At 44.4% G+C, this 14,219-nt stretch overlaps 1 protein-coding gene across 6 annotated transcripts in view; it reads left to right on the plus strand.

Moving 5' to 3' along the window:
- Window positions 1–14,219, plus strand: part of AFF4 (ALF transcription elongation factor 4) — a 113,888-nt gene that overhangs the window by 75,109 nt on the left and 24,560 nt on the right. For 2 of the 6 annotated variants that reach the window (XM_088444123.1, XM_088444127.1), the window contains exons 9-11: window positions 1,309–1,363; window positions 3,051–3,106; window positions 7,373–7,556. In XM_088444123.1, the coding sequence (XP_088300249.1) occupies window positions 1,309–1,363; window positions 3,051–3,106; window positions 7,373–7,556 (295 nt within the window). The remainder of the gene's footprint in view (window positions 1–1,308; window positions 1,364–3,050; window positions 3,107–7,372; window positions 7,557–14,219) is intronic. The other 4 variants (XM_088444126.1, XM_088444128.1, XM_088444125.1 and 1 more) reach the window with 3 other exon arrangements.

Consider the following 14,219-nt stretch of genomic DNA (forward strand, 5'->3'; position numbering starts at 1 on the left):
CAAATTAAGGAAACTCCAACTTTTGGACTGCTTTTTCAACCCTCAGAATATCAAAATAACATATTTTACTTATGCTGGGCGTACACAGTAACAGGCCTGGTCAACCTATGACTCTCCAGCTGTTGTGAAACTACTAGTCCCAGCATGCCCTGTCACAGTTTTGCTATTAGGGAATGTTAAAACTGTGGCTGGGCATGCTGGGGCTTATAGTTTCACAATAGCTGGAGAGCCACAGGTTGGCCAGGCCTGCATTATACTATTATCTGTCCGATTAGCCTAATATTGGCTGATCACCCAGATAATTGTGCATGACCCATCTGAAAAGATCAGTCGGATTGTCCAGCATATCCGCCCAATGCGAGATATTGACGCTACAAGTCGGCCACATTGGGCAGTGTATGCGCTGCCGCTACTGACCAATGGACATTTCCCTTGTTCCATTACAGGGGAAAAAAGGGGAAATGTCTCCTCCCCAGGGACGTGGAAGCCAGGGATATCGTGGCCAAACGCTGTGACATATTTCACAGTATATAGCCACAGTATCTGTAGGATGTCAGGCTGCCAGATAGTCTGTCACACATTTTATCTGTCAATGTTTGTCCAGCATTAGTGGTGTTGCTAATTACAATATAAAAAAGTAATTTTTGTTCTTCAGGGTCCATAGGGATATTATGGTTGGAGAGATCCAGGCACCAAACAGTTAAAGCTTCAGTTCCCAGGATGCCTTGGTCCTCCTCCATATATACCCCGCCCCTAGCCATAGGCCTTCAGTTGTTCGTTTGGTGCGGCAGGGTCAAAACGCACCTTTATAACGGGACTGCTCAGGCAGTCCTAAGCTTTTATTTTATTATGTTTTTGGGTTGGCAGTACTAAGCGTCTGAATTAAGATGCATGTACTGCGATGCCATCTACCTCCGCCAGGTCGCAACACCAGTAACTGAACTGGTTATTTCAGCGACTGAGCTTACTAGTAGCAATGCTTCGACCCGGACTGCAATTGGATGCACAGAGATGTCTGGTAAGGCGGTTCCTCGCTTACGGGGAATCGCGCATGGCAGTCCTTGCTTAGGAGTTTGAGATTTTGATCAATGCCTAATTTCTATGCAGTGTAGGACTGGTCAGAACGGTAATTTATTGGACTTTAGTCACATTAACATTTATTGCAATATATGGAACTAACATCCCCTGTTTTTAATATATATATATATATGTGAGTGTGTGTGTATTTGTGTAGACAAAGAGCATTAAAGGGCTGTTGCTGATTTAAGTCTTTGCCAGTGACATTATTAACTTAGTTCTGTTTTGCAGTAATTTAAAGGAAGACTTGATGATAACCACCAGTGAAGAAAGTGATCTAGATCAGGTACATTTAACAAGAGTGATAGATTTATTTAAATTTGTTTCCTACAATTTATTGTGCTGGATTTAAAACCTTACAAGCCTAATATCAGCAAAAATGTGCTTTGTGGGTGTACATTTAGGGGTCAGTGTAATAGCCTGCAAGTTGCAGGCGATTAAACCACTAGAAAGTTGCAATAATCTTGAAGGCAGATTTGGTTTTACCTTTTTAAATGATTGCCGCTTTAAATATAGCAGCTATATCACCGAAAACACATGGGTGCCTGTGAGTTGCAGGCCATTTACCCCATACTGTAAATAGCAGTAGACTGACAAAGTACCTGGGCCTTGTAGTAACAGAAATAGACAGCTGCAGTTCCCATCTTACCATGCATAGCTTTCATTGATTAATCTATGCCCATTAATGTGCTTGATGCACTTTCACTGATTCAAAGCACTTAATGATATGCTACAGTTTGTGTGTAATTATCGCTCCTGCTATTAAACTGTTCTATGTGACTGTTGGAACATTATGTCAATAACTAGCAACCTTTGACTTCCCACCCCTCCACAAATAATGCTTCTACATACTGCTTTGAGAAGCCCTGCTGGGCAGTCTATTTCTGTATGGGAAGTGAGAACCCATGGTCAGATGTCCTACCTCACCTACACTGTACTTTCCCTAGCTATGGTCTACTGCAGTGGTTCTCAAACTCTGTCCTCAGGACCCCACACAGTTCACGTTTTCCAGGTCACCCAGCAGGTGCACAGGTGTACTCATTACTCACTGACACATTTTGAAAGATCCACAGGTGCAGCTAATTATTTCACTTGCGATTCTGGGAGGAGACCTGGAAAACATGCACTGTTTGGGGTTTTGAGGACAGAGTGTGAGAATCTGTGGTCTACCGTGATCAACTTCCTGCCATTTCCTCATGGATGTCCCAGTGTTACCTAAAGTTCGATATGTCTGAAATAGCGCTTAGAATATTTCTTCAATCCAGACTGACCAGCTCCCCGGAAATCTCCCTTGGTCAACAACACCACAATCTCCTCAGTCGCACAGCACTTCACTATTAAAATATGTCTAGACTATATCTTCAACTCTTTATTCACCCATCATCTCCTGCCTGAACCCCCGCATCATGCTTTTTGGCATTTCCCTCAATCATCTGTCCCCAATTTAATATGTTCTAAGTACTGTGGCAGGACTATTCATCTTCTCTTGCTGTTCATTATCCACCACACCCCTCTACAAATCCCTTCACTGGCTTCCCATATACATCAAAATCCAATTCAGATTGCTCACCCTTTAACCACAAAGCCACCAATAACATCACTCCTCAAACATCGTGTCAAATTGTAAATAATTTTCCTTCAAGCCTTAACCTCTATTTAATTTCTGGTACTTTTGTAATTGTAGTGCTGGAGGTGGTCTGTTTTGTTTAACACTACTTTTACCTTTACTGGTAAAAATTATTTTTTAACCACACTACTGACTGTGTGAACCAGGTAGTTGTGCACGCACCATCTAGCCAATTTACCGACTGAACACTGAACTATTGGCGAAGAGAGCTCTTCAAGCCTCTTCTAAATTATTCTCAGCATTATTTTATTTCTAAAAGTCAGAAATAATGATTGTTTGCTACAGTAATTTCTATATTGACCTGATTCAATTGTTTGAGATATTTGCATATCACCTAAAAATGTAGCGTCTTGTTTTCCTACAGGACTGTGATAAAACCGTACCAACCAACACACCAGGAAGGTAGGTTTATATAACATTTATAATAACGAGTGTTTTTTTTATCATGCATAATTGCTTTGATATATCTACAGTATGTGTGTTCTTGACTGGTTTTAAGTCTACTGCTAGCTTGTGGTTGAAATTAAGTACTTACGAATGTTATCTTTGATAAATCTGCAGGCAACCTCATACAATGTTTTTGCAAAGAACCTAGTCAGAGCTTTAACCTTTGATATTGGTTAGCTTTTCTTAGAAGAATATTGTTAACCATGCTGTATGTTAGTCATAGGACACTAAAAAATGTGCATGTTGTCATCTGGGGATAAGAAATTCTGATTCTGGGCGCCCCTCACAAGAGGGTGTAGTATCGAAGAAACCAGGTATTGAGGATTGCTTTGAAGAGGACTGTACTAGATGGAATGTGATGATTTAGTGTGGGCAGTGTGGCATGCATTACACATCCAGGACAGCAAGGAATCAGCTGATCATTTGCTCTGTGAAATTCCACGCAGATCACTAAACTTTTACTTTTCTCAAAGGTAACATTGATAAGGGGTATATTTACTAAAATGGGAGCTTTTAGAAATGGAGATGTTGCCCATAGCATCCAATCAGATTCTACTTAACATTTAAATAGCACCTTCTAGGAGATAATAGCTAGAATCTGGTTGCTATGGGCAACTTCTCCACTACTAAAAACTCACTTTAGTAAATATACCCCAAAATGCTAAAATCCATCCAAGGTGGACGCCCCTATAGTGCGACTGTCTAGGCAACTACTATTCTGATCCCAAATGCTGCTGCTCTTCAGTAAAGTAAGGACAGGAAAATTGAGACCATTCTTAAATCTATTTATATAGCAGCAGGTGCCACTCTTTCTCCTGCTTCACCTTGGGTCACCAAGCCTGCGGAAAAGTGATCCGGAGCAAGTCTTGGAAGCTTTACATTCAGGGTGCTAGGTCTGAATAAGTGGATGAACATATTTTTGGAATGTGGCTCTGGATGCTGGTCCTACTGGGGTTAGAATTTAGCTAGAAAACTTGGGAGATGGATTCAGAATCTACAACAACCAATGGAGTCATTGCAGTTTTCATGTGGTTATTTTTTCGGCACGGAGCTGACTTAGATCATTAGTCAAACATAGGATGGGAAAACGGCTGGTAATTTTTTTTTTTTTTGCTGGAGTAGGTTCTTTATATACAAATGTGTCCTCAATACGCCACGTGATGCAAGATGCCTGGCACGAGAGAGCCAGGTCCTGTGCGACTCTACTTGTGCCAAGCCTCTTTTTCGCCCGATTGTGTTTCTTAGTTGCAACGCAATGCGACAAAATTACTGTACGGAGACAGCACTGACACTTGTATATTGTGTGCGACTATCTGTACGATGCAAAGCATCATAGTACTTCATATACAAATTCAGACTCGCACAGAGATATACAAGTGTTGTTTATGAAATTAATCAGTGCAGGCAAAACAAGCTGGTTTTGTTGCGTTGTGACTTTAGCCGCACAATCGGACAAAATATCAGCAAGTTGAGTCATATGGGACCTGGCGCGCCAAGAAGGGCTGTTTGCGCAAATGCAGCAATAGTGTATGAGGACACATCTGTAGGTCCCTTTCCCTTTTTTATATCTATAAGGTTGGCCTATGCCTCTCACGGAGGGCAGCACAGAGATGAATAGGCCAGGACTCCAAAGAAACCTGCTGCTAAGCCCTAAGAAAATGTATCATGTAGACAGGCTACCAGGCAGCGGCTTCTCTACTAGTGGTTCATTTGCACTTGAGAGGAGTGTTATCGATAGAGCATATATCATTGGTCTGCTCAGAGTCCCACTCAGTCATTGATGTCTGCATTAATTTGGTATTCATGGACGTCAAGACATCCATGTATAACATTTTGTATTGTGCAAATCTAGAAAGTCACATAACAGCAGAGTGTGTCCCTTTCACAAACCAGATAAACTCCTTTAGTCTATAGTAATGTACTCTTCTGTATGAAAGTACTGGGGAAGTCTGAGCTTGCCATTCAGAGTGGTGCAGTTTGCACAGTTCTTTTTGTTGGTGCTTCAAATTAAACTTATTTTCAATTAGGAAAATCACACTTTGATCTGTCCAGACCGCTAATCTCCAAACATGTGTAGGCTTCTCCTCTTGTGGACAGCAACAAGGCTATCTGTTTGCCATGTGGATTGGACGATTGTGATTATGGATGTCAGTCTTCTGAGCTCAGCGACTGCTGCTCTTCATTGATGGTTGCAAGTTCTTTGGTGCACATTGGAAACCAAGGCCCGTGTTCAATTTGAGTGGACCCGCAATACTTTTCCGCCTCCCAGACTTTTCACCTACATCGCGTGTTTTACAGGCAGAAAAGTATCGCACGTGTGCCCGCATATCTCCGCATTCAATTTGAAAGTACGCGAAAACGGGACCCGGCGAAACTTAAACAAGCGGAAAGTCATGTCATACCCGTGAACTTTGTTCCCCAATGATTTTTTTTTTTGCCCCATAATGAAAGTGATTTTTTTGGGGTGTTAAGTGGTTTAAAAAAATAAAAATAAAATTTGAAGCAGTTTACCTTTGGGGGACTGTCTGAAGGCTGCACGGGGGTTCCCGCAACGTTGCACCCCAAAGCCCCCATTCTGCATTTTTTTTCGCCAGCTATTCATAGTCGAAACTTTTCCGCCCATTACATTGCATTGACTTTCCGCCTAGGCGGAAAGTCTTTCAAATTGAATACGGCGGTACTTTTCCGCCTGGCAAAATGACGTCAACGGCTAAACTTTTATGCAGATTCCGGCTTTTCGCCTCAAATTGAATACGGGCCCAAGCTTGAGATCAGTGTCATAGAATTGAGGGTATTGCTAAAAGCTCCCTTGAAATGGAAGATAACAGCAGGCTCATGTGCTGGGCATAACGAAATGTTCTCATGATCCTGTCCGATTTCATGCTAGTTGCGGAAAACTGGCTGAATATCTCAGCAATTATGTTCTACACCTTAGTCTTTCATCTGTACATTGCAAGCAAATTGTGGAATATGGGTTCAGCTAAACATCAACATGATGGTCTTTCTGTTACCCAAGGACCAGGGACCCAAAGGTGTGCCTTGTTTGTCCCATGGGATTTCTACTTAATTTATCTGTTTCCTTTAGTGGCAATGCTCCCACAAATTCTCAAACGTAAAAAAAAACAAAAATGGTTAGAGCACTTTATATAGTAATAAACTGACAAAGGCGGACGTCGTACACAGACATTCTGAAGATGTGGTGGGATCCGTTTTGGTGTCTTCCTCTGAGCAAGACTGTATTAACACAGCTTTTAACAGTGTGGCAGTTGAATAAATGCTTCTCAGGCAGAGTGATCAGAACGATGCTCTGAGCTAGAAGCCTGCAAGGAATTGTTATAGGGACTAAAAGGCTAAAAGATGTTTCTTTGTAGAAGAGGATGTTTCCTTCTATTTTTTTTCCAGTTATGGGGCAAATGCAGGATATCCAGGGAGGTGTTTTCGATTACTTGTACTACCTGTCCTGTTGTCTTCATCTCAGAATGGTAGCAATAGATGAATCTACATTCCTTGTAGCTGAATGGAAATGCCTGCTCCTCACTGTTCCATTGTAACAATCTGTGTTCTCGATTGAGCAGCAGGTGCTTAATACACTCTGCACTTTTTCCACTGCTACCCACAGCAGGCGGGGCAGGAATCGGTGTACAACAGCGCATCTCAACCGGATGCTGCTGGGGAACCTGATCTGCACGCCTTTCAGGAGCGGTTTTCTTCATTTTGAAGTTAAAACCTCAGCTATCATGAAACCAGTGTTGAGCTGCTAATTATGCATTAGGAAATCAAAAATAGGTTTCCATACTCTGCCCAGGCACAATCATTTTCTTGGCATCTATTCTGCAGTGTACCTATTTTTGACATAGTTAGAGGGGAACTTTGCATTATGTATATGTGGCAGCCATAGACATTTCATGAACCATTCTTGAGACCACTTTTTAATATGGGAAATAGTTTAATGGTAATAATTTTATAAGCTATTCTCATTAGCATGACTACATTAGCATTACAATGATTATCCAAGACTAAATGGTTTAAAACTTTTGGTAACCTTATTTGAGATACTGTATACTTTTCTTTTGTTTTTTTGTGTTTAAATGTACACTGTAAAATAGTGCAGTTTTATTATTGCAATAAGCAGAAATGTTTCCCTTATCTTTGTACTGGCTTATTTTCAAAAACATCCCGGTTATAAGGATCTTACCATTATATATCTTCTCACTCCATCAGTAATTCTGAGCCATCACAACCTAACAGTGAAGGAGCTGAGAATTCCAGGGATGATTCCAGCAGCCACAGTGGGTCAGAGAGCAGCTCTGGATCGGATTCTGAAAGTGAGAGCAGCTCCAGTGACAGTGAGGCAAACGAGCCATCACGCTGTGCCTCTCCTGAGGTAATATTGCAGTCTGAAAAGGTGTGCTAAATGTCTGTGCTTTTAATATTAGCAATTGTTTAATATAATACACTTCTAGTACAGTGTATGACTTAAATGGTCAGGGTCCCATTGCAGTGGTTTTAACCCATTCAGTGCTAAGGACAATTCATTAGCCTTGGCATAAACCTCAAAAGTGCAGAGGACGAGTCATCAGCACTGCAAGGGTAGGAGGCGAGGACGAGAAGAAACATACTTCTCCCCCACCACTAGTTACTGTCGCTGATCGCCAAGGAAGGGGACCTGCAGACCTGTTATCTTCTGACTGGGACTCCTCCTCCTCCTCCTGTGTAGGCTAATCAGTCTCAGCCTTCTCCCTATCCACTCACTGCCTCCACCTGTCTCCCTCCATTTAAAACACTTAGGGGGTAATTAATTGACCACGATAATTTCTCTTTCATCCACTAGGAGACACTGGAGGTGCTTACGCTGGGGTATAGAGGCGTGGATAGCTGGAGCCGGCACTTTTACATTTAGAATTGTGGAGCTCCTCCCCCTCTATGCCCCACCAGCCCTCAGTTTAGAAAATGTGCCTACGGAGCTGGTCACAACCTGCTGTGCTCCAGCAAGTCACTTATTTTATTTATTTTATTTAACATATTTATTTTTGTTTTATTATTTATAACATCTTTTACATTGTTATTGAGGTACCCTTCGCCACTTCTCTAAAGGTGATGTCCAGGTACCTGGCGACCTGTTAACCTCCTGGGTTAATATGGAAGGAGTGTGCAGTGTTTAAACTAAAAGCTACTGACCGCTCCTTAACGCCAGCACACACAGCACAGACTGCCTCCAGGAAGAAGCTGTGAGGAGAGTGCTGTTAATACAGAGGAGCCGTCCAAAGGGGAGCGCAGTGAGTATGATCACATGCACTTTCCCCGACTCCTGCCCCGCTGCCAGCGCTGACTTCAGAGAGCGCGATAAGCGCTGCTAAATGATTAATGCTTCTCCTCGCTGATGAGCGTGACTAGCGGCTCCTTCTCAGCGGGGCTAGCGCAGGGGGGAGGTGATAACAGCGTGGTGGCCATTTTACAGTCCCTCGGACTTGAGAAGAAAGGGGGCGAAGCTTAATAGCGCGGGCTCCCTGGTCTAATTATCTCAGCAGTGGCTGTTAGAGCAGCTTGGAGCCGCGTTTTTACCTGTTGTTTACCAGCATCTCTCCACCACAGGTAGTGTGCAGGCACATGTTGAAGGCTGATTCTCCTGTCTACATCCCTGGCAAGAGGCTGTAAGTAACACTGTCAGTGCAGGGAATCTAATCTGTGGGAGGGGGTACCTCTACCTCTGTGTCCCTACCAGCCTTCTGTTTTATTTCTCATCACTGCTGTGTGTCTGGGTTACTGTTGTTTATCCATGTCAAACAAAACAAAAAGCGTCTCAAAAGATGTTTGTCTGTTCTAAGTGTAACAACAAACTATCTAAGCTGCATGCCACTGGGTCAACGTTATGTGAAGCTTGTATAACAATTGATCCACCGATGGCTATTCCTGACTCAGTTGCTCCGCCGTGGGCCGCTGACATTGTAGGAGTTATGTCAGACTTAACGTCAGAGTTAGCTGAGGCACGCAAGTCTCAACCTCCCTGGGTGGCGGGGCTAACTAAGTCTCTAGACACTTTGGTACAGGTTATGGGCACAGCGGCATCCGCACCCTCCACTTCCTACCAGAGACCGAAGCGTATTCTGACGGCTGTTCTCCAGTCAGAGGAGTCGGAGGAAGAATTCCTTACTATGGATACCGAAGAAGGGGAATTGGAGGTTGCGTTACAGAACGACCACCCTCAGGAGTTAGAGTCCACCTCTCCCGGGGTGGAATCTTTAATTTTGGCGGTCAGAAAGACTCTGAATGTACCTGAGGATATAATTCCTCCATCACAGGAGTTTGAATTATTTAACGAACAACCGAAGAGCTCTGCAGTTTTTCCGTTCTCGCAGCAACAGCTCTCGGTAGCTTGGAAACAGCCGGATAAGAGGTTCCAGATTCCGCGCCGGTTTTCATCTAGTTACCCTTTTCCTTCATCCATGATGGAGAAGTGGGAAAACCCTCCTCCAGTAGATGCATCTGTCTCTCAAAGAAAACAGCACTCCCAGTACTGGGAGCTACAGTACTAAAAGATCCGTCGGATCGTAAGTTGGAGACAACGTTAAGATCTATTTATACAGCAGCGGGTGCTCAACTCAGGCCCACACTTGTTACCGCTTAGGTCAACAAGGCGGTGGTTTCCTGGGCCGATCAATTGATTACAGGATTGGACTCAGGTAATTCCAAAGCAGAGTTACGTCTACTAGCAGACCACATCCGTGAATCTGCAGTTTACATGGGAGAAGCTTCAAAGGATATCAGTCAGATTAGTGCTCGCATATCTGCTTCGGCGATTTCGTCCCGCAGAGCCCTCTGGCTACGCGCTTGGCAAGCTGACGCAGAATCCAAGCGTGCGGTGGAAAGTCTACCATTCACTGGCGACATGCTGTTCGGGCCGGAATTAGACAAATGGATATCCCAAGCCACAGGGGGTAAATCTTCTTTCCTCCCGTCAGCTGCATCGGCTCCCAGAACAAATTACATGGGAACTTTGTTTAATTCCTTTCGGGCGACACATTCCTTTCATGGTAGGACCAGAGGTGCGCCCACGCAACCAAGATGTGGCAGAGGTAGGGGTCGTCCACACATGGTTGCTCGTAGACCAGAGCCTAAACCAGCTGAGAAACAAGTGGCATGACGGTCTTCCGTCCCACCTGGGACCATCTGCAGTGGGAGGCCGCCTGCAAAGATTTCAACGAGTTTGGAACCAGACTTCCATAGAACCATGGATCCGAAGACTAATTACCCTGGGGTACCGAAACCTCCCCCCCACCTCGCTTCTTCACTACAAGTCTGCCAATACAGGCAGAAAGAGCCAAGGTTCTACAGGAGGCTATCCAGTCTCTAGTAGTATCTTCTGTGATAGTTCCAGTTCCGGAACTTCAACGAGGTATGGGGCTTTACTCAAACCTGTTTGTAGTACCCAAGCCGGATGGCTCGGTCAGGCCCATCTTAAACCTAAAGTCCTTGAACCGGTATTTGAAGATGTATCGTTTCAAGATGGAGTCTCTAAAGTCAGTAATAGCGAGCTTGGAACCAGGGGAGTTCCTATTATCCCTGGATATCAAGGACGCATATCTCCATGTTCCCATTTGGAAACCACACCAGGCCTTTATGCGTTTCGCCATTTTGAGGGATCATTATCAATTTCGGGCATTGCCGTTTGCGTTATCCTCGGCTCCCCGCATCTTCACCAAACTCATGTCAGTCATGATCGCTCTCCTTCGGTCATCAGGAGTGAACATAATACCTTATTTGGACGATCTGTTACTCAAGGCTCCATCGGTGCCTCTTCTATCAGATCATGCCTTACTGACATATCACATTCTAATCCAACATGGTTGGATAATCAACTTCAAGAAGTCGAATTTCAGTCCGTCCTAGAAACTTATTTCTTGGCATGATATTGGATACGAAATCTCAGAGGATTTTTCTTCCAACAGACAAGGCCAAGGATATCCGACTGTTAGTTCAGCTGGTCCTCAAAACAAAGACTGTGTCAATGCTTCTTTGTCTTCGTCTCTTGGGGAAAATGGTAGCTGCTTTCGAGGCACTACAGTTCGGCCGGTTCCACTCCAGGGTGTTTCAGCTGGACCTGTTAGCACAGGGGTCAGGGTCTCATCTGTTCCTACATCGACAGATTTGTCTGAGCCCGGTTAGCAGAGTAGCCCTTCTTTGGTGGACACAATCCAGCAATCTGTTAGAGGGAAAACGGTTCGGCATGTGGGACTGGATTATCATAACCACGGATGCCAGCCTTCGAGGATGGGGCGCAGTAGTCCTCGATTATCACTTTTAGGGTCGATGGCCCCCTCCAGAACAGAAGTGGCCCATAAATGTGTTTGAACTCAGAGCGATTTACAATGCTCTGTTAGAGGCAACAGAGTTGCTAAAGGCTCGTCCGGTAAGAGTTCAGTCCGACAATGCGACGGCTGTCGCTTACATCAACCGCCAAGGAGGGACTCTGAGTCGCATGGCTATGCGAGAGGTAACTCGGATCCTCCAGTGGGCCGAGAATCAGTCGATAATCCTGTCAGCGGTATTCATTCCGGGTGTGGACAACTGGGAAGCAGATTACCTAAGTCGACAGGATGTCCATCTCAGGGAATGGAAGCTTCATCCAGACGTGTTCAACGCGCTGATACGTCGATGGGGATGTCCTCAGATGGATCTCATGGCGTCACGATTGAATTGTCAGCTTCCAGTATACGTGTCAAGAACCCGATATCCGCAGGCGGAAGCAGTAGACGCTCTGACAAGTCCGTGGACCTACGACTTTGTTTACCTTTTCCCTCCGATTCCACTTCTTCCTCGTCTTCTAAAAAGAATAAAACAGGAGTCGGCCTCGGTAATTCTCGTGGCCCCGAACTGGCCTCGGAGAAGTTGGTTCTCGGACCTTCGGTCCCTACTATCAGACGATCCGTGGCCCCTTCCTCTGCGCCCGGATCTTCTACAGCAAGGCCCTTTCATACACCCCAACTTAGCGCAGCTACGTTTAACGGGGTGGCTCTTGAAACCGATATCCTAAGACGTAAGGGTATCCCAGACGCGGTTATTCCCACCATGCGCCAGTTTCGGCTGCGCATTATCATCGCATCTGGCGTGCTTATATCTCATGGTGTTCCAGTCGGGATCTTCCGTCTAGGACCTTTCGCTTATCCCGGTTTCTGCTTTTCCTTCAGACGGGTCTGGATTCTGGACTTCGTCTGGGAACCTTAAAGGTGCAGGTTTCTGCCCTTACCATTTTCTTTCAAAGGAAATTGGCCCTCATTCCTGAGGTGCAGACGTTTCTTCAAGGGGTCTTGCGCGTGCAACCTCCTTTTGTACATCCAATTGATCCTTGGGATCTTAATCTAGTTCTTCTGTTCCTTCAGTCGGCCATGTTTGAACCTTTGGAGGAGGTTGATCTTAAGTACCTATCTTGGAAGACGGTCATCCTCCTGGCTCTCGCTTCGGCTCGTAGGGTTTTGGAATTGCGGGCTCTTTCCTATTACTCTGTTTTTATAGCACAAAGAATTCCACTGTTTTGGGTGAAAACACAGAGGATCCGCGATAAATTCCCGGATCCATGTGTTCTCGCGATTGCGGCCGTGAAAAAACGGCACTTATCAGGGGGTTTTGCTTCACCTGCCTACGGGATGGTGCCGGCATCCTGTCAGCAGCCCAGCACATGCTGCTGTGTGCTGGGCTGCAGTGGGACGTGGGAGACTGCTGCAGAGCAGCAGTCTCTTCTCCTCTGGGGGGGTGTGATCACACTGATCGCAGCCCCCCTGGATCTGCCCCTGGCTGAGGGACTAATTGAGTTAGGCTTGGGAATCAATTAGCATTCTGTAACCTACTGCGCCTAATTGAATTCCCTCCTTAGTACACTTACCAAAGACAAACAGAAACTACACTATCACTACACTACCACTACTTACTCTACACACACACAGACACAAACACTGACAAGACCTTAAATTAAACAGACTTTAAAGCCAAAAAAAGACTCCAAACTCACAGAATAGGACAATTAGACCAGACAACTTTCACCATTCAATACGACTGTCACCTACCCAAATAATCTGCTTTCTCCTGCCAACATCTTGCTTCCCTCACCAACACCCTCTCTCCATCTTACAGTGCATGTGACATGTTTTAGCCAATAGGGATGCATTTGTATAATGTAGTCGATTTTGAAAAAATTTTTTTTTAGCATCTATTGAAGTGTGAATTCACCAGATTTAGAACTTTAAATAGAAATCACATCACCAGTGATTTCATAATAGCACCACAAACGATTCTTAGTAAATATATTATTTTGAATAGAGACACAGGTGTCGATTTTGATTTTAGTCTATTTTAAACGAATTCCAAAATCAACTTTTAGTAAATTTACCCCTTAAGGCTCATACACTCTTAACGATATGCTCCATGGGTGATATCCTTAACTGTTTCCCCTGCACTGCCAGGATCAATGTCGTTAACGATATCGTTCAGTGACGGCACTCTCCCTCATCCTTGAGCTTGCAGAACCTGACGATATCGTCAGGTTGCCCTGCAAGTACGGGCAATGGAAGACATTGTTAACGATCCGCGGGAGCGCGCATCGTTAATATCTTGCATACACACTGGACGATATTGAACGAGATGAACGATATTGTTATTGTTCATATAGTCCAATCTATCACCTAGTGTGTATGCGGCTTTAGTGTCTAATAAATATATAATCAAATGACAATTAATAGTCCTGATAGCAGTACTGCCTGTTTTTCACTTAATACAGATGTGTCCACATACATCTAGCTTCCTTGTGCGTTAAACAGCCCTTCTAGTTGCGCCATGCAGTGCAGAAACTTGATAACATTGAGCGTCTATTCGTCCGACTTTTCCCATAAAATGCATCTTATTCGCAAAGTGATGCAAATAGAACACACAAGTAGCTTCAGCTGATTAAAATATGTGGTATGCCTATATTCTGTGTGCTACTGACGGTGTATCTGCATGCAAAATGCTACGTTACAGTGTCACAGCTGCTGCATTTTAAGGGAAAAAGTCACACGAAAAGACGCTCGGCACTACCGAG

The sequence above is a fragment of the Taudactylus pleione genome, unplaced genomic scaffold (genome assembly GCF_031769625.1).
Source record: "Taudactylus pleione unplaced genomic scaffold, aTauple2 ptg000349l, whole genome shotgun sequence".
NCBI classification, from domain to species: Eukaryota; Metazoa; Chordata; class Amphibia; order Anura; family Myobatrachidae; genus Taudactylus; species Taudactylus pleione.